The sequence below is a fragment of the Tachypleus tridentatus genome, chromosome 2 (assembly GCF_004210375.1).
Source record: "Tachypleus tridentatus isolate NWPU-2018 chromosome 2, ASM421037v1, whole genome shotgun sequence".
Classification (NCBI taxonomy): Eukaryota; Metazoa; Arthropoda; class Merostomata; order Xiphosura; family Limulidae; genus Tachypleus; species Tachypleus tridentatus.
Genome location: NC_134826.1, coordinates 62,043,244 through 62,068,726, shown reverse-complemented (window position 1 = coordinate 62,068,726; position 25,483 = coordinate 62,043,244). Strand labels below are relative to the sequence as shown.

The 25,483-nt window shown below is 35.2% G+C and overlaps 1 protein-coding gene across 1 annotated transcript in view; it reads right to left on the bottom strand.

Moving 5' to 3' along the window:
• LOC143243961 (metabotropic glutamate receptor 3-like) overlaps positions 1–20,702 on the bottom strand; it is a 61,694-nt gene extending 40,992 nt beyond the window's left edge. The window contains exon 1 of the mRNA XM_076487838.1: positions 19,963–20,702. Coding sequence (XP_076343953.1) covers positions 19,963–20,454 — 492 coding nt within the window. The 5' untranslated portion in view covers positions 20,455–20,702. The remainder of the gene's footprint in view (positions 1–19,962) is intronic.
• Between the last annotated feature and the right edge of the window lie 4,781 nt (positions 20,703–25,483).

Here is a 25,483-nt window from a genome sequence, read left to right as displayed (position 1 = left end):
AAACTTAAAGTTAGGATTCTGAAAATAAAAATATAACCCACTTTGAAAACTGATTCTTATTGTAACGTTACATTACGAGTCATCACATGTTGGTTTCCTTCTTTCATGACGCAAATCCACACAATTAGCCTTCTGTAAATATGCCCATCCCTGGGATTGAACCCCAAATTTTAGCATTATAAACCCTCAAGCAGTGATGTCGAGAAAACCCACTTGTAAAGAAAAATATACATGTAGAAACGGCTCGTTTGGTTTGAGAAAATCTTTTACGTAAAGGAGCGAACAACGTTTCGACCTTTTTCGGTCATCGTCAGGTTCACAAAGAAAGAAAGAGGTAACTGACTGGAAGCTGGCCACATGTTTGAAAGAGTTTGTGTAACCGAATGTCGGAATGTAGAGGGCGTGCTTAGATGTTTGAATATATAATTTTATACTATTTATTTTATTATTATAATTTATTATATTATTTTTAATATAGGTATAAAGGTGTTCCTTTGTATTGGTTTATTTTGGGCTTGAGTTGTTGTATAAGTAAGGCTTCTTTAATTTTGCGTTTGTTTATGTTTGTTTCTTTATTTAATATTTGAGTGTTTCTATGGTTATGTTGTGTTTATTTGATTTGAAGTGTTCGAAAACGTGTGAAGGTGACTTTCTGTGATCTTTGAATCTAGTTTCTATTTTTCTACTTGTTTCTCCAATATAGAAATCGTGGCAGTTATCGCATTGTATTTTATAAATAATGTTGGTGTGGTGTTTGTCAATGCAGTTTTTACATAGTATAGACCTCAGTTTTGTGCCTGGTTTTTGAATAAATTTAGTATTAACTGGAATGTCATATTTTGTTACTAGTTTTTGCCAAATGTTGGTTATTTGTCTGTTGTTCGCATGGCCAAGCGTGTTAAGGCGTGCGACTCGTAATTTGAGGGTCGCGGGTTTGCATACCCGTCGTGCCAAACATGCTCGCCCTTTCAGTTGTGGGGGCGTTATATGTTACGTTCAATCCCACTGTTCGTTGGTAAATGAGTAGCGCAGGGTTGGCGGTGGGTAGTGATGACTAGCTGCCTTCCCTCTAGTTTTACATTGCTAAACTAGGGACGGCTAGCACAGATAGCCCTCGAGTAGCTTTGTGCGAAATTCAAAAACAAACAAACAAATCTTTGCGTAAAAGGGGCCTGACATGGCCAAGCGCGTAAGGCGTGCGACTCCTAATATGAGGATCGCGGGTTCGCATCCCCGTCGCGCTAAACATGCTCGCCCTTCCAGCCGTGGGGGCGTATAATGTGACGGTCAATCCCACTATTCGTTGGTAAAAGAGTAGCCCAAGAGTTGGCGGTGGGTGGTGATGACTAGCTGCCTTCCCTCTAGTCTTACACTGCTAAATTAGGGACGGCTAGCACAGATAACCATCGAGTAGCTTTGTGCGAAATTCAAACACAAGCAAACAAACAAATTTGCGTAAAAGATTTTCTCAACCCAAACGAGCCGTTTTTACATGTAAACCCTTAAACGTATCGCCGAGCCACCGTCGAACAAGTTTGTTTCCCGCGGTGAGATAAATCGTTTTAAAAAATAAAATAAACATTACCAGCAAGGAAAGATGTACAATGTTTAGTACTTGCATAAAATAGCGATATTTTCAATCAAGATACTTAACATTCTGATATGGAATTTACTTCAATACACACTGTAACTTAGAAACTTGAACATTACACAAGTCATTACATAACGCGAAATCAAATTAGGTTTACAATCTTCGCCATCTTATTAAACATCGCACTCTGTTGTTGTTAAGTAAATGTTAATGTAACTAAATGTTGTCATGAGCTCCTTTAATTATTTCCTGATCACTAAGAATGGAAAAGAGTTTGATACAAGTGAGACGTTTCGCTTCATAAGAATTGTTTGATTATGTGAAATATTTTGCGCGGACCGCGTGTGGCACGTGTTTAGTAGTCCATAAAATAGAAATTTTGTTGTCTCCGTCGCATTATCGAAAAAAATTCACGTTTGCACTTGGGGACCTTGGTGAGTTAGGTTATAAAAGTCACTCTCAAGTCACACACTTTAAATTGTATTAGCTCAAGAACAAACGATGGCTGCTGTTGACTTGCTACATTTTTTTCTCGGTTAAAGTGTCCCGGGTTCGAATTTCCGTTACACCAAACATGCTCTCCCTTTCAACCGTGGGGAAGTAACAATGTTCGATGAATCCCACTTTTTGTTGGTAAAAGAGTAGTCCAAGAGATGGCGGTGAGTGGTGATGACTAGCTAGTTGCTTTAGTCTTCTAAATTATGGACGTCTAATGCAGATAGCTCTCGTGTAGCTATGCGCGAAATTCAAAACAAACAAACAATGTGTAGCACACTTTCCAGTGGCACAGCGGTATATCTACAGATATGAACTGCTCTAGACCGGATTTCAATACCCCTTGCGGGTATAGCACAGATAGTCCTTTACGTTGCTTTGTGCTTAGTAAGAAAACATCACAGATTAATTGTGTAGCATAGCGTAGATATGCGAAACAAGTAAGTCAAAAATGAAACTGTTTCGTACAAATAAAATCTTAATTTTAAATTTAACAGAACTAGCAGACATTCTAGATGGATGGCGTTGGTGTTTTCGAACGATGTATACAGTTTTAGATGAAAGAAGAAACACGTTCACTGTTGATTAACATCACTGAACAGTGGATTGATTGTGCTTACTCATCCGTTTTCTCTGCCAAGAATTACAAAGGTTAAGTTTTATTTTTGTTTTTCAGAATGTCTGTTTAGCGTGTTGTATGGTATTTAACAGTTTTAGGTATTTTATGGAAATGTAATAAAATAATTATGTGTTTCTGTTATAAGTCTATACAGCATTTTTATGCTTTATTTGTTTGTTTAAAGTTAAGCACAAAGCTTTGGAATAGGCCATCTTTGCACCGCCCACACGGGTATCGAAACCTGAATTTTAACGTTGTAAGTCTGGAAACATACCGCTTCGTGCTACTTTGGGGGGAGAGGGGTTTGCTATGTGGAAGTATGAGACTGATTACTGTAGAGTCAGGTTTCTGTTATGTTAGTTTTTATTAGACATGTTTCCCCTAGGATTATTTGTTTTAAATTTATTCTTTTGATTTAGAGTTTTGAAAAACTAAGTAATTGCATGTTGTTAAGAATTTGTTAATTTCGTGTGATGAATCGTATTTTATTGTGCTGTGTATGCAGCTAATCCATGCTTCACATATTTCTTCTGTACAAATCTGCGCTTCGCACATTTCTTCTGTGTGAATCCACGCTTTATACATACCTTCTGTATGAATCCACGCATTATACATACCTTCTGTATAAATCTACGCTTCACACATTTCTTCTGTGTGAATCGACGCTTTATACACACATTCTGTATAGTTTACGAGTTAATTCGCGTCATGGCCAGGTGGGTGTGTTTTTGTTTTCTTATAGCCACTTCGGGCTATCTGCCGAGACCACCGAGGGGAATCGAACCCCTGATTATAGCGTTGTAAATCCTTGGACTTACCGCTGTACTAGCGAGGTGCATGGCGAGGTGGTTAATCTGAGGGGCGCTGGTTGGAATCTCCGTCACGCCAAACATACTCTCTTTGTCAATTGTGGGGGCGTTAGAAATGCGACGATCAATCCCACTATTCGTTGGTAAAAAAGTAGCCTAAGAGTTGGCGGTGGGTAGTGATGACTAGCTGCCTTTCTTCTAGTCTTAACACTGCTAAATTAACGACGGCTAGAGCACATAGCCCTCGTGTAGCTTTGCGCGAAATTCAAAAACAAACAAACCCTCTTATAAAAATACACATCCATGCTTAAATTAAGACGTCAGACTTGAAACTACTGATCCAGAGCTACAGATGATGCGTATGCGTTTCATGTAATGCCTAGCGATGTATCAAAGGTTAATAAATGCCCCTTGTCATCCGTTGTGAACTTCTGGTTCAAGGACGTTTATTACATTCTATTATTTTATCTATCGTTTATAATTAGCCTAATATGTCTCAGTAATCTTGAATATCACTGCATCCTAATGTTTTCCTAAGGCAGCAATGACAGAACATAATAATTCATTCCACTTGCGAGAGATCTTTTAATGTATGTGGGTAAAAATCCTCCTCTTACAGTACAACTGTTTTCCTGTCTTAAATTTTTATCAACGTGTTTCGTTTATGTCATGACTTAATCTAACTGTTATTATGATAATCAAAGCGTATTTGACATTTAATGTTTTCTTTACCATAGCGGTGAAAGATTCATGTTCATCATGAATTTTCTTCTTTTTTTTTGTACAGAGATATTTTTATCTGCGAGTGTGTTTATGCGGTCTAACATGGAATTTATTTCAAACCCCTTTTCTTCTGGTTAAAAGAAAAGTCCTGTTCTACGTTATCAGTTTCGACTTTTATTATTATTTAATAGAAATAACTGGTCACTTGTTTTACGTTCTATTTGTTCTCTTTTTTTTTTCAGCTCCATAGTATTTCTTAACATTTTTCTTACTACTGCAGTTGCTATTCATATCTGAATGGAGAGTATTGTACATGCAATTACGACACAGTAAATCGTAACGAGTTATTAAAGGATATTTTGTTTTCTTTACAAGTACCGTTTTCTTCGTAACTCTAGCTTTTGTGTGCTTGAAGTTTATTTGAAGGAAGTTATAGCCAAGAAAGTAGGTAGACAATGGGTGGGTTAAAGAGAAGTCTTTTCTCTGTCGATGACCAATTGCCAGAGCGACAAAGGTCCATAAGCATAATCCACTGCAGCTTGAACTGCATGAATGAGAAGTAATACAGACTGTAGCCTCCAGAGCCATGTTTAATGCACGTACGTCTTATCTTATGTCTACCGATATATTTTTGAATATAGTCCATGTTTAGCGGTAAGAAAGTTACAAAAGTGACAGCAAATCCTGCTTATAAGTTAAATTAGCCTTGCAGGTGATGGCTGCTGTTGGCTGGTTAGGGATCATTCTGATCTAACTTAAGGTTTGTAATTTGTTCGATTAACTCGTAGGTTATACATGAGATGCCGTTCTACGTTTTCTAACCTGTCTGATTAATTCATTAGGTGTCGTTCTAAAGTTTCTGACCTGTCATATTAAACCAGTGTTACATAAGATGGCGTTCTAAGTTACTTTGTTTGTTAGATTAGCTTATATGTTACATTCGTTGCTGTTCAAGTTGAAAATATCAAATGTCCAATTATCTTATATACTTGTTTGTTTACCTGTATCTGTTAGTTTCAACACTTTCCAAATTAACATAAAATGTTTTTATATTTCGATGTACATATTTGTAGAACTTGAGACAATAGTAGACGAAAATTTCAGACGTTTTCGTGAATTTCCGCTAGTTTAGAATATAAGTTTAGCAGCCACGGATTGGCTTAGATCTACGTGATAGCATAGAAATGTTACGGGTAGTTTAAGTTGTGAGTGCGTTATAAGTATGATAGTCAATTTATTAACGTGGAAGCTGAGTGGTATGGTGCTGATGACTAATTGCTTCGTATCAATAGTTCGAAATTATGGATAGCTGTAGACAGGCTTAGAGTTTTATATAGCTAAAAAATACAACTACAACTTCAGAACTACTAAGGATACAGAAGTTATAATGAAGTAGGGGAGGGGGGATACAGTGCTAAAAATCTTATAATATTTTATTGTCGGCTACAGAAAGGATATGACGACCGATCAGAGTGACAATGCTTGAATTATAAAAGGCTTTAAAAGGCGACACCTCTGATGCTTTTAAAAAAGAATTATTGTGTGTTTTAGGGACTGTTTGATTTGCTGGTACTAAGGAGTTTTATCATAAAACCTACATACAAGAAAAACATGATTCAGCCACGTATCTTAACTACAACCGAACTGTTACAGATTTAGGCCTACGACTATGTTCTGCAGTTATATCATGAGATACTGCTGGGACTACATCCGAAAATGTCAGTAATACTGAGGGTTCCCAACTGGTGAATCAATATATTATAAAAAAAATTATATCGCTAAGACAACTGGGCTCTCAACTGATGAATCAATATATTATAATATTTTTTTTTTATTTCACGCAAAGATACACGAGGGCTCATGCGCTAGCCGTCCCTAATTTAGCAGTGTAACACTAGAGAGAAGGCAGCTAGTCATCACCACCTACCGCCAACTCTTGAGCTACTCTTTTACCCACGAACAGTGGGATTCACCGTCACATTATAACGCCCCCACGGCTGAAAGGGCGAGCATGTTTTGTGCGACCGGGATTCAAACCCGCGACCCTCAGATTACGAGTCAAATGCCTTAACCCACCTGGCCATGCCGGGCCATTATTTACTAACAAACTATTTATTATAATAAAGACCTTGTATCTTTAAAACGACCTGCTGTCTATATCTGTAATGTTAATGACATTTTTACTTCACTTTCTATCGACTTGTTTTTTAGCACGTACAAAAACGCCTATTTAGCTGCATTAGTTTTGTTATAGGTATGTCAGGAAGTGTATTGCTTACAGTTAGGTATGTTGTTTCTTCATTTTGATATGATTTTAATTCAACACATAAAATAATCTGATATTTTTATATTTTTCAAATTTTAACACATACTGGTAGAAATAAATGACCACACTTAACTGTAAATGTTTAAGAAGTTTGGGATCGTAGTGACAATAATTGTGGTATAATAACAGTTGAACATAAATAAGGAAGAACATTATGTGTAGGCACTTAAAACTGTGTAAACACACGGAAAGGCGCATGAAACATTAGTACACATTAAGTTAAATATTCTTACTGACGTTTCAAAATAGGTGTACATATATATATATTTATATGCTCCCCATTCACAAGATACATCATAAAGCCATAAAACTTATAATCAAAAAGTGTGCGTGTGCGTTTTCGTATAGTAAATCCACATGGGACTATCTGCTGTGTTCACTGAGGGAAATCGAACCCCTGATTTTGGCATTATAAATCCGAAGATTTGCCGTTGTCCCATTGTTACAACGGAAAAATTGTTAATGCACAGAATTAACTGCACGATAAATTATTTAATTTTACACAAATATGATAACAACCTTAAATTAGCACACTTTGGAAATCCATTTGGGCCCGGCATGGCCAGGTGGATTAAGGTGTGCGACTCGTAATCTGAGGGTCGCAGGTTCGCATCCCCGTCGTGCCAAACATACTTGCCCTTTCAGCCGTATGGGCGTTATAATGTTACAGTCAATCCCACTATTCGTTGGTAAAAGTGTAGCCCAAGTATTGGCGGTGGGTTGTAATGACTAGCTGCCTTCCTTCTAGTCTTACACTGCAAAATTAGGGACGGCTAGCGCAGATTGCTCTCGAGTAGCTTTGCGCAAAATTCAAAACAACAACAGAAATCCATTAATTTCAAAATCTTGCGATTCTGTTTCTTATTAGGACAATTTTCATAATTAAAATAAGTACATATTTAGAGGGCGTAGTACAACCCGATAATTATGTAAAAGAGATAAGTAATAGGTCGAACAATCGCAAAGTTTTTTATATTTTTATTTAATGAAGAATGACGTTTCCAACTATCACTCTTCATCTAACCCTAAGCTTACGACCAATGACAACAATATATTTGAGACAACTCAGTATTTTTTTTTTTCACATTTCCCACGAAGGTAAATATTTTATATTTGTTTTAACTTAAGAACAAAGCTATACAACGGGCTCTACCCACCACGGGGATGAAAACCCGGTTTCTATCGCTATAAGTCCATGGACATGTCGCTGTGTCACTGTGGTGCCCCACGAACGTGAAGCAACAGTGATGCTAAGACATTGAGTATGTATACAACAACGTACAAAACTGCTGTTAAAGTTATATTACAAATACCTAATGAAAATACATACATTACAATGTTGTAATTAAATTATTATGCTGTCCCTTGACAAACGATGTCCAGTAATGTGATAAACATGGAAGATTTGATAAATATTCACAAGAAACAAAGTGGTTTATGATTTAAACACAAGGAAACTTATTGCAATCGACGACTAGTACGTGTATTAAACAAAACAAACAAAGAAACTCGGAATAATTTTGCTCACTTTTGTTTATATAAATAGCGAGCGCGTTACATGTTTCTACATGTAGCGGATTCTCAAACGACAGCATACTGGAAGCACGGCCAGCAGCAACAATACATCTGATTTGTTTTACAAATCCTGTTGCTGGAGTGATTCAATTAGCCTGATTGCATCTTAGCATGACCGAATAATTTTTCATGTATACGATTTGTGATTCTAGTCTTTAAAGTATTTTGTTTTATGACGTTGCATAGTCCCAACTATAGTAACTTAGCTGCATTGCTAAATGAATTACTTGTGTTCAGATCTGTATAAGTACCTTGCTTTGTTCAAATAGTATTGATAATACGGGATGTTCTTTTGCCCAATGTGGTTCTCGAAAAATAATTAATATACTTAATTTCAGTCTTTATTTAGTTCGTTTTATTAAATGTGGTCCATGAGCTATTTAATTTTGTACAAATAACATAGTATTGGAAATGATACAGACAAGTTACATAATATTTATGAACTTTGATTGTTTTTGGGCAGTCTATTCATTTGTGAATTACATTCTAATTTACGAAAGATTGTCTAATTTAATATTTGTAATTTAACTACAATAGCGACATGTTCTTTTTTTTTAGATTACCTCGACGGCCTCAGATATGCTTATTGATAGCAGTTGAATTTTTGTGTTTATTTTGTATTTCGTTATAATGGACGCTTGATAATTTAAATCATCCATAAGAATTGTCGTATCAATTTTTATTGAAAAACTTGCATTCACGAACTACTAACATTGCGAATTTTATAATAAAGCATTTATCTGGAAGGACATACCTCTTTAAACAAAGCACAAGGTTTCTGTGATTGGAGGAGCTGATGAACCAATATGGTTTTTATTTAAGTTATCTGTAGAATACAGATGGTAATATCGAGATAGGGTTCTTCGTGTCAACCTTGGATTATGGGTAACAGTGACATATATTACAATGTTAACAATTTACTTTTGCAGTTCTCAATGTTTAGTGTTGAATAATGCACTGCAGGTAGTGTTGCCTAATTAAAATGGATTCGATTCTCCGTGGTGGACAGTGCGCAGATTGTCTATTGTGTAGCTTTGCGCAAAAAGAAAAAAAAGCAAGAAAAGTAAATAAATAAGGAATTTGTACTGTTAAGAAGATTAACTAAGACGACCTATGTTTAAAATCAGCTTAATGTTTAGGTATGGAAATTTGTTAGGAGAAGATATTTACCTAAATCTGTCTCACGTGCGTTGTTAGTGAATAGTAGTTTCTGCCACGAGGTTTAACTTTATTAGTTCCCAACCTGGAAGCATGTTCCCCTTAGAGGTAAACCAAATATAATAAGGCGCTCGCCAAGCTTGGTTTCCTGTGAAGATAAGCCATTTAATTCAGTGTTGTTACAGGTATAATGATAGATATTGCAATACTTGTGAGACTTAACTCGTTGTTACAGATATAACAGTAGGTATTGCAACACTTGTGACAGATTTAACTCGTTGTTACAGGCATTACAGTAGGTATTGCAACACTTGTGACAGATTTAACTCGTTGTTACAGGTATTACAGTAGGTATTGCAACACTTGTGAGAGATCTTCTTGTCCGGGATTCTCACTAAAACAACAGTTTCTGTTTAACAAGGATGTTCACTTCTACATTTTATAATACAAGACAGGGTACGTACGCGCTGATTGCATGCAATGTGCATAAGGGTGATTCAGACCAATAAGAATGGGAACTACTGCATTACGTCATTAAACATCTCCGGCTCATGCTTCGTTCACTGGTTATGCCTAGGCTTTGATTGAGCATAACGCATTTTCAAAAATAATAATTGTCATTCCTAAATAAGATTTAATCTTTACCTGTTACTGTATCACTTATCAGTTTAGGAGACACATGACAAATAATTCCTATCCTTAGGTAATACTGAATCTTTACGAAGCAGATCAGAGTGAAGGATATATGACAAATAATTCTCATATTTCGATAATATTGAATTTTTATCAAGCAGACCAGGATAGGGGATATATGAAAAATAATTCTCATATTTCGATAATATTGAATTTTTATCAAGCAGACCAGGATAGGGGATATATGAAAAATAATTTTTATCTCTAGGTAATAATAAATCTTTACCATGCAGACCAGAGAAGTGGATACATTACAAATAATCCTCATCTTTAGGTAATATTTAATATTTACCAAGCAGACCAGAATAGAGGATATATAAAGAAATAATTTTTGTCCCTAGTTAATACTGAATCTGTCTCTATTTCACATGACAGTTACCAATTATACCAGACACATAACAAGTAATGTTTTCTGGCGATAACGTATTATTTTCACTAAAATTATTAATTACTATAATTCCTACCCTCAATTACACAGCCTCCTTCAAACATGTGGTCAGCTATCGGTCAGTTACTTCTTTCTTTCTTTGTGAACCTGACGATGACCGAAGGAGGTCGAAACGTTGTTTGCTCCTCAACATAAAAAAATTTTCTTAACCCATACCAGCCGTTTTTACATATATATTTTTCTCTACAGGTGGGTTTTTTCGTCATCACGAAGAATATGTTTGAACTACATTTGAACTCGTACCCGTTGTTTTATAGGTAAGACTAGCAGAGACCAGCAAAACATTTGTAGTCAAAGTAGTACCTTTATTGCAGCAATACTGTTTTAAACACATGATTCTAGAATATTATATAAAAAAAAACTACAGACACCGAAATATATTAGTCCACTTGCTCTAAGCCTTTTATGAGTAAAATCAATATTCGAAAAAGAGAAAAATTAACGCTCATATGAAAGTATACACGCGCATGCGCATTTTAATAGTATAGTTCATGCGCATTTTCAAGAGACAAAAACTGGGTATTAAAATAATACACTAACCAGAATTCGGAAACGTACAAATTTTGCAAGAAGTATAAATGGTAAAAATCAAGGAACCTCACCAGAGAATACAATTAAAATCTATAAAACATACATAAGACTTAGCGTAGAATGTGTATGTCCAGCATGGTTAAATATATAGCACCTAAACACATAAACACAATATAGAACAGGTTCTTTGACATATAATGTGCTGCTCGCGTAAATATGTTGGCTGAGCACCTTTCTGCATCACAGTTAATATAAAAGGTATATAAAAAATTTCAAGCTTTATAATTATTCACCGTGTATAAACTGAGAGTCCACTGGATTAAATCGCAAGTTTAATATTCATGGTGAGTAAATATATTTAATAACTTAAATTATAATTTTAATGCTAGATTTGAGTCAGGGATTAAAGACATTTCAGCAAGGATTCCAGAAGAATTGTGCTGGAGAATCAGTAATCATACAAGCTGGTCCTGACAATGTTAGTTTTAGTGGGTGTGGCTTGTAATCGTGTGATTGTGGCGTGTGTGGCTGTGTTGCGGGAAGTGAAATTAGCGAAGTGTTATTATGATACTGGTCGCTGTAAAATTTGGTTGCATTGCACGTGTTGGAGCTTATTGTTTCTTTTCACTTTAACCTTTTAGAAATGTCTGTGAAAATTTTGTGAAGGAAGATAGCATCATCAACTTGTAAGAAGCGAAAGTATGAAGATGAAACAGATACTTTAATCCAGAGTGTGAGGAAGATTTTAAATTCACTGATAAAGAAGTTAAACCTTTGTGTCTTATCTATAATGTATTACTCAGTCATTACAAAGCCAGTAACTTGAAACGCCACTATGAAACAAATCTCAAAACTTTTCGTCTGATTATCCACCTAAAACAGAAGTACGTAAAAACAAGCTAACTGTGTTAGATTCACCACTAAATAGACAGCAGACACTGTTGACAACGTTCAGTAAGAAAGTTGATACTACAACTGAAGTAAGTTTTCTTACATCATGGAATATTGCTCGTGCTAAACTCCAATATTTTAATGGGGAATTTGTTAAGAAGAACATGGCTGAAGTTGTTGCAGTGTTAGATCCATATAACACAAAACTTCAGCGATTAATAGCACAAACACCAGCTTCATGCTACACTACATAGAGACGTATCATCCAAATTAGTGTCTGATGTTGCAGGCAAAATGCAAACTGATTGAAATAATTTCCTTACATTTAGCTTAGCCCTTGACAAATCTACAGACATACATACAAGACAGCACACAACTGACGGTATTTGTGCGTTATATTTCCTCTGATGTAACTGTGAAAGAAGAGATGTTGGACTTAGTTCCACTAAAAGAAACAACTTGTGATGTTGAAATTAAAAGTGCGATTGAAAGAGCATTAATAAATGCTAATATTTCACTGGATAAACTCGTCAGTGTTGCAACAGGTGGAGCACCTGTTATGGTGGGAAAGATGTAGGATTAATTGCATTTATGAAAAGTGATCACAGCTTTCCAGAGTTTCTCCCTGTTCATTGTATTATTTATCATGAACACCTGACAGCCAGTTACTTTAAATATGGAGATGTTATAAAATTTGGTCTTGAAATTGTAAATTTCATACGCTTAAATGGGAAGACCCACCGACAGTTTAAAACTTTTGTCGAAGAACTGCTGCTTGAAGATAAACCCAGTAATGTTTCTCTCTAATGCATTCTGAGGTGACTGTTAACCAGTAATGTCTTAAATAGGTTTATGGGTATGTTGGAGCCTATTATTACTTTTCTTTAAGAAAAAAAAAAATTTTATCTTCAACTGGAAAATGATGAATGGATGCAAGATCTAATGTTTCTTACTGATATAATGAATCATCTATAAATTCTCAAGTTGGCACTCAGACAATTTTCAGTTTTCAGAATAAAATAAGACTTTTTCAAAGCATATTGTCAAGAAACTTCAATTACTTTCCCAATCTCAAAAGGAAAGTAAATACTTTCTTTGATATTGAAATACAATACTACAAACTGGAATAATACAAAGATAAATTACAAGGACTGCTGGATAATTTCCTAGAAATGTTTAAGGACTAGCATAAGCTGAAGCCCTGCTTCTCCTTTCTTGTAAATCCATCCATGGTCGATAATGTTACAGTCAATCCCACTGTTCGTTGGTACAAGAGTAGTCCAAGAGTTGGCGGTGGGTGGTGATGACTAGCTGCCTTCCCTCTAGTCTTACACTGCTAAATTAGGGACGGCTAGTGCAGATAGCCCTCGAGTAGCTTGGTGCGAAATTTAAGAAGAAACAAACTCAAAAATCTGAAGTTTATCATATGTGGCTCTTACGTTAAGCAAGTTTAGCCACCCCTGAATTATAGACAATACAAAACTCAATTATTATTACAGCATACAAAGTTCCTCGCAGCATTTCATCAAAAGTCATACACAAATATGCAAATATTCATGCCATGGCCAATAAACTCTTGCATACTTCTTTAAATTACTTTGGTAAAATTGGCAAAAATAATTTAGCATGTGAGCTTGATCGGCATTACATACATGATGAAAATAGGCCTAAGTACCTCTCTCCCGTTAATATCTATTTAAGAAATAAAAATGTTGTAAGGCCACCTATTACCAGACAATAAAACTCACACTAATTTAACGTTGTTACTTCAATAATTAAACAATGTTTTATTTTTATAATAATTTTTATTCAGTAAAAGCTGATACATTCACTCTCATAGTGCTATTTAAGTTACCCACATGTAACTTAAACAACCTTACAGAAAACAAATTAATAGCACAGACAGGAGGAAAAAGTCCAAGCAGACCTGACCTTCTCTGGTCTATAAGACCAGAGACCCAAAATGAAAGAGCAGTAGTAGAATAAAATGGGAGTTTCAGTAAACAATTTAAAAGCTCGAGGTCTTTCAAAGGATGACTACATCCTTATTTAGTGATTACATGATATGAAGAAAAGAAAAACCGTAATTCAGATTTGTTCTATTATAGGCTCAGCCAATAGGATGCAAAGAATATCTTATTTAATTAACTCATTCGACAGAAAATATGCAATTAATTAGTGATTACCTTGTATGCAAAGACTGTTAATATTTTATGTTCAGTTCTTAATTATGGAAGGAATAAGTTCTGTTCTTTTTACACATACATTCATGTGAAAAAGTTAGGACACCCTATGAAAGCCTGTGTATTTTTGTAACATTTTTGGATATATAGATATTTAATCTCAATTTTAACAACACCGAGAGATTATAGGAATATAACTAAACAATTAAAACTGAAGAAAAGACTTTTCAAGATCTTCTGTAAACGTAATTCTACAAAAATGCATATTCTAACTGAGGAAAAAGTTAGGACACCCCCACATTTATTCCTACTTAAAATGGCTCAATTCACACACAGGTGTATCACATCAGGTGCACATGATTATAAAATCGTTACTCAGCATTTTGAATGAGGGTTGCCCTATTTAAACCTCAGACATTTAGTTTGGTGTGCTCCTGACTGTTGAAGTGAGAGTGAGCACCATGGTGAGAGCGAAAGAGCTGTCTGAGGCTTTCAGAAAGAAAATTGTAGCAGCTTATGAGTCTGGTAAGGGATTTAAAAAGATCCCAAAAGAATGTGAAATCAGCAATTTCACTGTCTGGAAAATAGTCAACAAATGGAGGGCTTTCAAAACAACTGCTAATTTGCCTAGGTCTGGTCGTCCAAGCAAGTTCACCCTGAGAGCAGACCGCAAGATGCTAAAAGAGTTCTCCAAACACCCTAACATGTCATCACGGGACCTACAGCAGGCTCTGGCTACTGTTGGTGTGAAAGTGCATGCCTCTACAATCAGAAAGGGACTGCACAAGTTTAACTTGCATGGGAGATGTGCAAGTAGGAAACCTTTGCTCTCTAAGAGAAACATCAAGGCCAGACTGAAGTTTGCCAGAGAGAATGTGGATAAAGACCAGGACTTCTGGAATAATGTTCTTTGGACAGATGATTAAGGACTGGCTGAAAACTAAGAAATAGATAGTCCTGGAATGGCCGAGTCAAAGCCCAGATCTTAATCCCACTGAGATGCTGTGGGGTGACTTGAAACGGGCTGTACATGCAAGAAACCCCTCAAACATCTCACAGCTGAAAGGAGAAGTGAGGGCTTCTCCACAAAAAATTGAGGAGTGGGGGAAAATTTCTTCAGACCAATATCAGAGACTGGTAGATGGCTACAAGAAGCGTCTCACTGCAGTTATTTCAGCCAAAGGGGGAAACACTAGCTATTAGGGGGTAGGGTGTCCTAACTTTTTCCTCAGTTAGAATATGCATTTTTGTAGAATTACATTTACAGAAGATCTTGAAAAGTCTTTTCTTCAGTTTTACTTGTTTAGTTATATTCCTATAATATCTCAGTATTGTTAAAATTGAGATTAAATATCTATATATCCAAAAATGTTACAAAAATACACAGGCTATCATAGGATGTCCTAACTTTTTCACATGACTGTATAAATGCACGATCTGTCTCTTTCTCTCAAGTACAAATTCTTTCTTATTTTATCACTAAATGGAACAGAAATTACTTCTTCTAATTTCTAAGGAAACTCGAGAAGATCAGGTTTACTACAGATGGTACATATTTTACTTGAGTTCTTATGGAACATGGTTTACCACAGGTTTTCTAATGATACACGGTTTCATAGAGCTTTCCTTACAGCACCTGATTTGTTACAGATCACCTGATGGCACATTTTATCAGGGCACATGTTTTATTACAGATTTTCTAATTTCATTTGGCTTATTACAGAACTTTTGGTGGCTCAGGATTTATTATAGGGAACTTTTAATCATAAGTATTTCATACAACTTACGTTTTACTACATAATTTCTGATGGCACACATTTTACAACATGTCTTATTAAAATAACTTCAGATGGTATGTAATCCCTTGTACATTAAAACATAATTAACTTCTATCTTACTATACTTCAGATTATTTAGTCATAATATTATGGTTTTCATATGGTATCTTCTTTTACTTCCTAGCACAATCACTTATACGTTTATGGATGTAAAAAAATTATATAGGAGGAAATAAAAAATGTAAATTCGTGCTTACAATTAATTTCTAATATTTTTAAAATTCATATTTTGTTTCTTAATGTGTACATTTTGAAAAGTTGTTATTTTCTGAAAAGCTCTATTTTCATAAGTTTATAACAATTAAAATATTAGCAATTGTTTTTCTTAAATTTCACATAGAACATAAATCTCTACACCATTTACAAAGGTATATCATTCATACTAGCAGAATTTGTAATCGTTTCTTGCTCTACATTTACACCTCTGAGGCTGCGAGTTCACTTCTTTTCAATAAGAATGGTGCACTCGTTGGTATCAGAAGCAATCCACATGTTTTTCTCCTTAGAGTGCAAGTTTCATTGATGGTTCAATCAACTATTGACGTCATGCACCTTAATTGAGAAGAATTGATTTGTTAATCAGGAACTTCGTCTCACCGAAAAAGTTTGTTTTTCTGAATTTCCGCAAAGCTGCACAAGAGCTATCTGTGCTAGTTGTCCGTAATTTAGCAGAGTAAGGCAGCTAGTCATCAGCACCCACCGCCAGCTCTTGGGCTACTCTTTTACCAACGAATAATTGGACTGACCGTCACATTGTAACGCCTCCATGGCTGAAAGGGTGAGCATGATTGGTGCGACGGGGATGCGAACCCGCGATCCTCGGATTACGAATCGAGTGCCTTAACCACCTGGCCATGCCGGACCTCACCGAAAGAGAAAGGCACGAGAACAGAAGATACATTTAAAGATATGTGTGTAGTCAACAAGAAAAATAACGTAAACAACACATTGGTTTATTCTTCATTTCTTTCACGCTGTTGACTTATGTGTCTAATATTTCTACTGCGAAATATGATAGCATTTAAACAAAAGTCTTAACAATGTATCTCATAACGGCTGGTAAGGGTATTAACACTTTTATTGATAAGCAGAGAACAACGTTTCGACCTTACTAGATCGTCTTCAGTTTGACAAGTGGGTTTCTCGTCATCAAGAAATGTCTTAATAGTTGGTATACAAATTGTACAGTTAAATACCTTGTGAAACGTCTGAGTCACAGAAGGAAGGTTCTTTTGAAAGTGTTGTGAATTCACATTGGTGTTAATCACGTTCATTATAAGGCGGTAAAATTGTGTTGGATAAATAACTTTTGTTTTATCTTCTTTTATTATAAAACTTATTTCAAAAGTATTTTCCCGTCACGTCGTTAAATCGTATTACAATCAGCGTGCTGTGTCATTGTCACGTACGATTTGTTTAATATTTGTTGTGCATGCATTTATTTTTATAATATTGATACTTTATTGTGTTTAAGCCTTACAATGAACGTTACATACACAAACCGCTATAAAGCTTGTTTGTAGAATACATTTCTGATGTTCGAATCACTACAACACAAGATGTAGATCAAAACAGCACAGTCGTTATGAGCTAACAAAACAGAACACTAATTAATGAGTTAGCTGATGCGCAACGGGCCCGGCATGGCCAAGCGTGTTAAGGCGTGCGACTCGTAATCTGAGGGTCGCAGGTTCGCATCCCCGTCGCGCCAAACATACTCACCCTTTCAGCCGTGGGGGCGTTATAATGTGACGGTCAATCCCACTATTCGTTGGTAAAAGAGTAGCTCAAGAGTTGACAATGGGTGGTGAGGACTAGCTGCCTTCCCTCTAGTCTTACACTGCAAAATTATGGACGGCTATCGCAGATAGCCCTCGAGTAGCTTTGCGCGAAATTCAAAAACAAACAAACTGATGCGCAACAGTATTTATGTTGAAATTTGTGTAACCTATGTACACATAATAAAAATACGACTTCATAGTACAAAAATATATCTCAATAAAATACATAAAACCACATATCATTTGTATAGAACACATACACAATTTTTGTGTTTATATAACTACAACGATCAGTTGCGTTATAGTTTACACAGGTTTGTACTTGGGAAACGCTATCTGTGTTACTGTGAAATTGCAAAAGGTTTGTATTGATTTAGAACACAACTTTATCGGTATATTTTACGAATGTTGAGTGATGAGAATTCCTAACCCAATTGAAAAGAACTCTTAGTCTAAGCAGTACAAAAGATAAATATAAATTTATTATACAAAATATATATTATCAAAATTAATATCTTCTCAGCTGTTAAGTACAGACATTTGTGCTTTGTTATTTTTCTTTCATTTCGACTAAAGCCCGGCATGGCCAGGTTGTTAAGGCACTCGACTTGCCGCAGGATCAAACTCTCGTCACACAAAATATGCTTGCCCTTTTAGTCGTGAGGGCGTTGTTACTAATGGTCAATCCCACTATTCGTTGATAAAAGAGTAGTCCAAAAGCTGGCGGTGGGTGGTTATGATTAACTGCTTTCTCTCTAGCCTTACACTACTAAATTAGGGACGGCTAGCGCTGATAGCTCTCGTGTAGCTAGCTTTGCGCGAAATTCAAAACAAACCAAACTTTCGACTAAATGCGCAGTTTTAGTGTTAGTAAACAAATCGTAATATTTTAGGTAATTTCTGCTGATTAATAGATAAGAACTGATAAGAAACATTAGACTTATCTGCTATTAAAATATCTATTTTCATATTATTTGGCTGTAATAAGTAGAGTAAATTTACTACTGATTCACCGAGGGACATATGCAGAGTCAATATTCAATTTTGTATTATAAGGAAGTTTTCGTACACATTTGTTCAAAGTGCTGCTCATAAGTGTTCCTTATGTTTAATTATTTATGTACAAATTTAGGTCCAAAAAATTAAACACTTGAAACTTAGGTAATATTGAATAGCATTTCTATATTATATACAAGGGAACAAAAGAAAAGTAAAACGCACTAACTTTGTCTTTTTCCAATTTTTAGAGATATTTATTACGAAGAAATAAAAATATTTCACTGAAATACAAAAAGCTGTTTGATCTAATGGGCCAATTATTCCTATTTTATCGTAAGAAAGCATGCGCACGTTTTATCACAATGAAACCAATTTATTGAAACAGAAATTGCATCATTATAAAAATGCTTATGGATAAAAAAAGGCATAAAATACTTTTAAAACTTGTTTTTCTGAAAATACTTCAAAATATTTAACTGTTACAAGTACTGATTGGTTCGTATAAAGAGAATAAATAAATGTAAGGAGCTTATCATACACATTAATGGTGTGAAGATAGGGATTATAAATGTAGAAACATTATATGTACATGTTACATTGTGCACTGTTGTGTAACCATCATCATACAATAATGAAACTCATCCTTATATGATACTTTAAAAATGTTTTTATTGCGCTATGTGCAACCCTCAACTTCGCGAAATTTTTATCCTGTGTGCATATAAATTTGCAATAGGGGTCATGATTTTTCCCGTTTCTCCTCTGTTTCCCGTCACAGAGAGCTTTATTTTTCTCCATTCTCAGGAGGTAATATGACGTCATGAATACGTCACACTTTTAGACTAAATAGATAAATCTTGAAACATCATTACAATTACTTGAAACTTGCCGTGACAAAATCATTACGATTACTTGAAACTTGCCGTGACAAATAATGTGAAGGTATTGAACCCAAAGCAAGCGTTATTTAATTTTATTACGTTAGTGGAAATACGTGAATCTTCTGGCGATTTCTAATAGTTAAATGCAATTATGGATTCATGTTGACTTCTAGTATCATTGAAGACGTTATCCGATGTTGACTTACTTAGATATAGTTTCTGTATTGACTTATAATAAAAAAAACGTGTCTAAATATTTTGTAATGGTGGCTGATCCACGTTATTAGTTACATATATCTTTTCCTCTTTTTACTTGAACAAATTCCGTATGAAATGAGAACAAGTTAAAATTAACTTTCTAATAATTACCAAAGGTCTTAAAGTAAATAATCTCAGCTACCGGACGTATACAAAACCTCACCTTAAACAACCGTAGAATGTTTGCGACTATCACCGACACAGAACTAGAAGCTGCTCCTATAACCCCAACAACAGGTTTTTGAGGGTTCCAAAGGGGCTTGCGCCCGTCTTCACACTGATATTGAGAATTGTCCAAGGGGGTCAAAGATGCCTTCACGAACTCCATACTTTGTTCCAGAGCGTGGGTATCAAGAGAACAAGTATCCAAGATGAATGTTCCTAGAGTAATATTAGGCAATAGATATGCATTTCGGTTGATATTATCTAAAGCGTAAAGCATGGCCTCTAATCGCTGAATACCCTTCTCTTCCTTAATGGAACCACACGGTCTATTATCTTCTCCTAAAGCCTCGTGCATAGGGAATAGTCCCCCTAATACCAGGTCACCGTCCAATCTGAGTTGCGGAGTTCGAAACTCACAGGCAACCATTGTATACTGACAAAATGTGACTAGAAGTAAAATATTTAAATTCTTTAACTTGTAAAAACTCATGGTTATGTGAAATTCACCTGATGGTTTTCTTGGTAGTTTTGTGTGTATTTTAAAAAATCAGTTTGAATATCTCTTTTTTAAAAAAAAGGTCTTGATACCTCGAGAAATAAGTATCATAATGTCGAGTTAAGAGCTGAATAACTTCTTAAACATAGTGCGATAAAGTTTGGCATCTCTGATCGGGAAATTGTTTATTGCATTACATCACTCAATCTCTATTCTGTACACACGCAAAAAGTGCCTACTCGTTTTGCAGACAGGGAGGAGTATTCTGATAGCACACGACCTGCTACCACGCTTCGGCACCGGCTGCGCAAACTCTGTGTGACGTGCATGCCCAAACGAAAATTGTTACTTCCGACTTCGCACTGCCATCGCTGAGAGAATGATTAATTGCACAAACTGAAATACAGGAGCTAATAAGCTACTCATGTCAGTCCGATTAGCTTGGCAGCTTGTTGTGTTTTCATTGACTGCGACCGTTTTCAATGTTTTATTTAGACACAAACAACGAAGTGCTCGGTATGTAATGAAATTCGCATTACACTCACCTTTGTTGATTTTTCGGATTTTTCGTAAATCGTTAGTTATACAGAGATTTTGTTGACTAAATTGTTTGCACTTGTTTAGAGAAAGAAGTATTGCACATCTGTTACATACTACTAGAATTGGATTAAACCAAAAAAAGTATGTAACAAGGCAGTGAAACCCTGTCTCGACTGGTGTTCCTACACACTCAGAAATAAAATGATAACACAAGTGTTAACACACCTGCAGGCCTCCCTGTATTTTCAGGTGTAACGTGTTTAATTGTTGACATAATCCGAAATAACATGGTATTGTGTAAGTAATCAAGTATTTCTTGTATTAATAAGACTGTCATGGTTTGAGCATGCGTCAATCTTTACCTGACTTCACGATGCTTGAGTGTGTAGCAAGAGTTTCTATTTGGGCGTAAGAAAAAAAACAACAAAAAACTTTGATGTATCCTGAATAGAATGTCAGCACATTTTGCCCTAAAGTATGTTAGTTATGGATATGTACTTTAAATAGAAGAGAATATGTTAAGTAGTATTGTAAATGCTTTTAGTGGAATTTTTAGATCAAGATCTGTTAAAGGTAAAACTTTGGTTACTAATAAATACTACAATGCTACATAATTTACCCTTCTTCTTCTGAATAAATGTTAACTACTTACGTTTCTCCACAAAAGCATTTTCCTTCTCTTTGAAGCGAACAATGCTCCCACAGCCGACGATACTGCCGTAGGTGTTTGACGACGGCACGTCACGAAGTTTGGACTACTCAATAAGCAGCCCGACACATTAACTATAAGGTTTCACTGGGCTCAAAATGTGATTTATAAACTTTCTTCAGCGATACTCTTACCCGTTTTTTCGCTCGTTCCATCTTTCTTCCATATATATTATATAATATTTTTTGATTTGGTGACAATAATGCGCCGTTCCTGAACTTCTCACAAAATGTAGCTAATATTTTGATTTGCAAAACACTGAAAAGCTCACCAGCCGTAAAGTGAGTAAATTTTTTCCAAAATAAAAGATACATTACAGAAACAAAGAGGAGTATATATATTAACCATATAGGTGAAATTGAAATCTTAATAAAGTATGAACTAAACATTTTCCAACGATAACGAATGTGAAAGTGTTCTATTGGTCGTATATATATATGTATATATATATAGCTTATATATAAATATTTTCGACCAAATATATGATATTGAAACAGATTAAGAAGCAAATTTTGTAACAGTTAATACTGCGATCAATGTCTTAAACTTCATGTATTAATAAACTAAAACGTGAAAATATAATCTGCCTTTGGAGCAGAGACATAGATTTCATATTTCAATAGGTCTTTATTCAGGCTAAGCTGTTTTAATGAAAATATGTTCTCTCTTCTTTTTTTTTCCACACGAGTGGAGAGACATGTTTTCCACGTGTATCTGTAAATATTGTACTTTAAGACTTACAGAGTACCCTTTAAACATAAGAAAAATTATGAATGTTCGTTATTTTAGTGCACACAGGGGTACGTCAGATATGGAACTGTATTTCAAGTGTACTTGTCTGAAGTGACAACTATGGATATGTCAGTTTACCTAGCCATTTCAAGACGCGTTACTGCACACATCCACGAGATCGAGGGAAGTCATCCGTAGTGGACGTAAGGCGGCAAGGGCACAGAAATCAGTAAAACGATTTTCTCATAACCGTGTATAAAGATGACTTAAAGTTAAATATCACACATTTCAGTACTCTTAACCTAAGCTACAACATGACATATTATACCTTAATGGGTTGCATTAACCATTTCTTATTAATAATTATTTAGGCTTTCTCTTCAGTGTTGCTACTAAATCAATAAATGTTGATCATGCTAGACTTATACAACTATGATTAGTTTGTTTTGTTTTGAATTTCACGCAAAGCTACACGAAAGCTATATGCGCTAGCCGTCCCTAATTTAGCAGTGTAAGGCTAGAGGGAAGGCAGTTAGTCATTACCATCCACCGCCAACTCTTGGGCTACTCTTTTACCAACGAATAGTGGGATTGACTGTCACATTATAACACCCCAACGGATGAAAGGGCGAGCATGTTCGGTGCGACGGGGATTCGAACCCGCGACTCCCAGATTACAAGTCAAAAGCCGTAACCACCTGGCCATGCCGGACCACAACTAAGATAACACACGAAAATCCATCTTTGAAACTATGTATTAATTACAACATTTTCAACAGTGTCATTATAATGCAAATCACATATTTTTAACCATTATATCTTAAAATCTACCCTTTATACGGAACTGAACTTTACGAAAAACACGTTTAAAATCATGAGTTTTAATCAGAAAAGTTTAGATATTGTACTGAAGGCTTCGAAAACTGTCGCAAAAAGTGCTCGATATATTATTCATAATTCTCCACCAGAGTGTTAAGGCTATCCTTAAACGAAGCTACTGTAAGCACCATCTACTAATGACAGTGTTCTCTCTTCCTCGCATTCTGACAGACATTGTGTTCATATCACACAAGTTCCGTACTGCTAAAACAGAGAAATAAAAGCAATGCTAGTTTGTGTGAGATAATAGGATTTGAAAATAATCTTTAAAGCTTGCGATTTTTAATGGGATTTGAAAAACAAACTTAAAATCTTGTAATTTCCTATTGGATTTAAAAATAAACTTTGAAACTTGTGATTTCCAATGTACCTTTGATAATATTTTATTGTTCTAGGATAATTAGTTTTTTTAAAAAATACAATACTTTTAAAGAGAGGATTTCTTCATTATCACCCTGTGTTATCGACAGTAATTACATTGTAAAAGTTATAATTTTGTAATATACATAACAAAAGGAGCTACACGGTAGCCCAAAACGAGTTGAAAGAAGCAGAGACCCAGATTTAATACAAATTTATCATTAGTAGGAAAACGCTGCATAAGTAATTTTAGATACTGTAACTATTACAAGTGCTATGTGAAAATGTTTATGCAAAGGCGTCGCAAGTGTTTTTTTTTTCTTCTATTGTTTCTATTCAATCGCACAGCATACTTAATGTGCACATCAGAATAGAAAGTTATGCTGATTTGGCCATAAAGAAAATACTATGTCTTAGTACACAACTAAAGATACCTTCTTGTTGAAGACACGAGTCACACAGTCTTAAGTTGTTTTTTTTTTATTGTAAAGCAGTGGGGTCACAAGACGTGGAAGTTTGTCTTGATACACGAAGTAAGTGTTGTGTTTTTTAATTAAACAGGAAATGAAAGCTGTTGTACTTAACAACAACGTTAACAACAAATGCTTTTTGTATTTTATCGTGTTTTTTTCTGAAATATGGTTCTTTAACAGCATCTCTGACTGAGAAAAAAAAGGTTGGTACTTTGTATTACTTATAGACTTGGTATTTAAAGTAAGAGTTGGTATCGTTAATAGCACTAAAACAAGTTCACATCCGTAAAGTTTTACATGTAAACTATACGAAATCCAGCATTCTCAACAGCTGCTAAAATCTGAAACAACAATCATCCACGTTTTATATTAAATATTATCAAACCGGAAGTTCCAAACTGAAGAAGTCATTTGTAGCTTCGGTGGTCATTATTATTTATCAAACGGACCAAATAGGGGGCGTTTCTAATAGAAAAAGATCCCACTAGACTACCTTTCTCACAGAAAACGGAAACTCTATACTGCACACGTACAACTACTTGCTGTTTGTTCAGAAGTCATTAATATTACACGTGCGTGTGTGTGTATGCATACATATTGAATATTTCCTTCATATCGTGCCCACTAATTCTCTTTAATTTCTAGTTTTACACGCCAAGAGACATAATGCACTGAAAGCATCAATGCTTGGAAACATGAACATTTGAAAGGTCCAATATACCTATGTTATTGTCTTTCAGTGATACAACGGTAGATCGGAAAGCTTTTAACGCTAAAACCGTGTTTCGATACCGGTTATGGGCACACCACACCTCGCCTATTGTGTAGTTTAACTACAAAACAAACTCATGTTATTCACTGTGATTTCCAGATTTTGTTTCACCTTAATGTTATCGCATCAGTTTTAATATCATAAAGAAGCATGTATTGAGCAACAGGCTGTCTTTCAAAAGTTGTTTAAGCATAGTGTGGGCTGAAATCACCACGCATTTGGTTATATAAATCTGTACTTCTTTCAAAAAATGCAAACTGTGTTTAGAAATGATTAATTTAAAATGTGGTCTGAAATCACAATGCTCATAGTTGTTTAAATCTGTACCTCATCCGAAAAACAGACTGCATTTGAAAATGATTCAACCACAGCGTAAGCTGGAACTATCGTGCACTTGGATATACAAATATCTTACTTTAAAATGTATACAATTACTCTGCAGTAGCATAATGGCGAAAACCTTTAAATTCTACAGTGGAAATTTTCACACTGATCCAATAAAGGTAGTACAAGACACAGTTTTATCTCAGTTATTAGTATTTGTTATAAGATGATGTG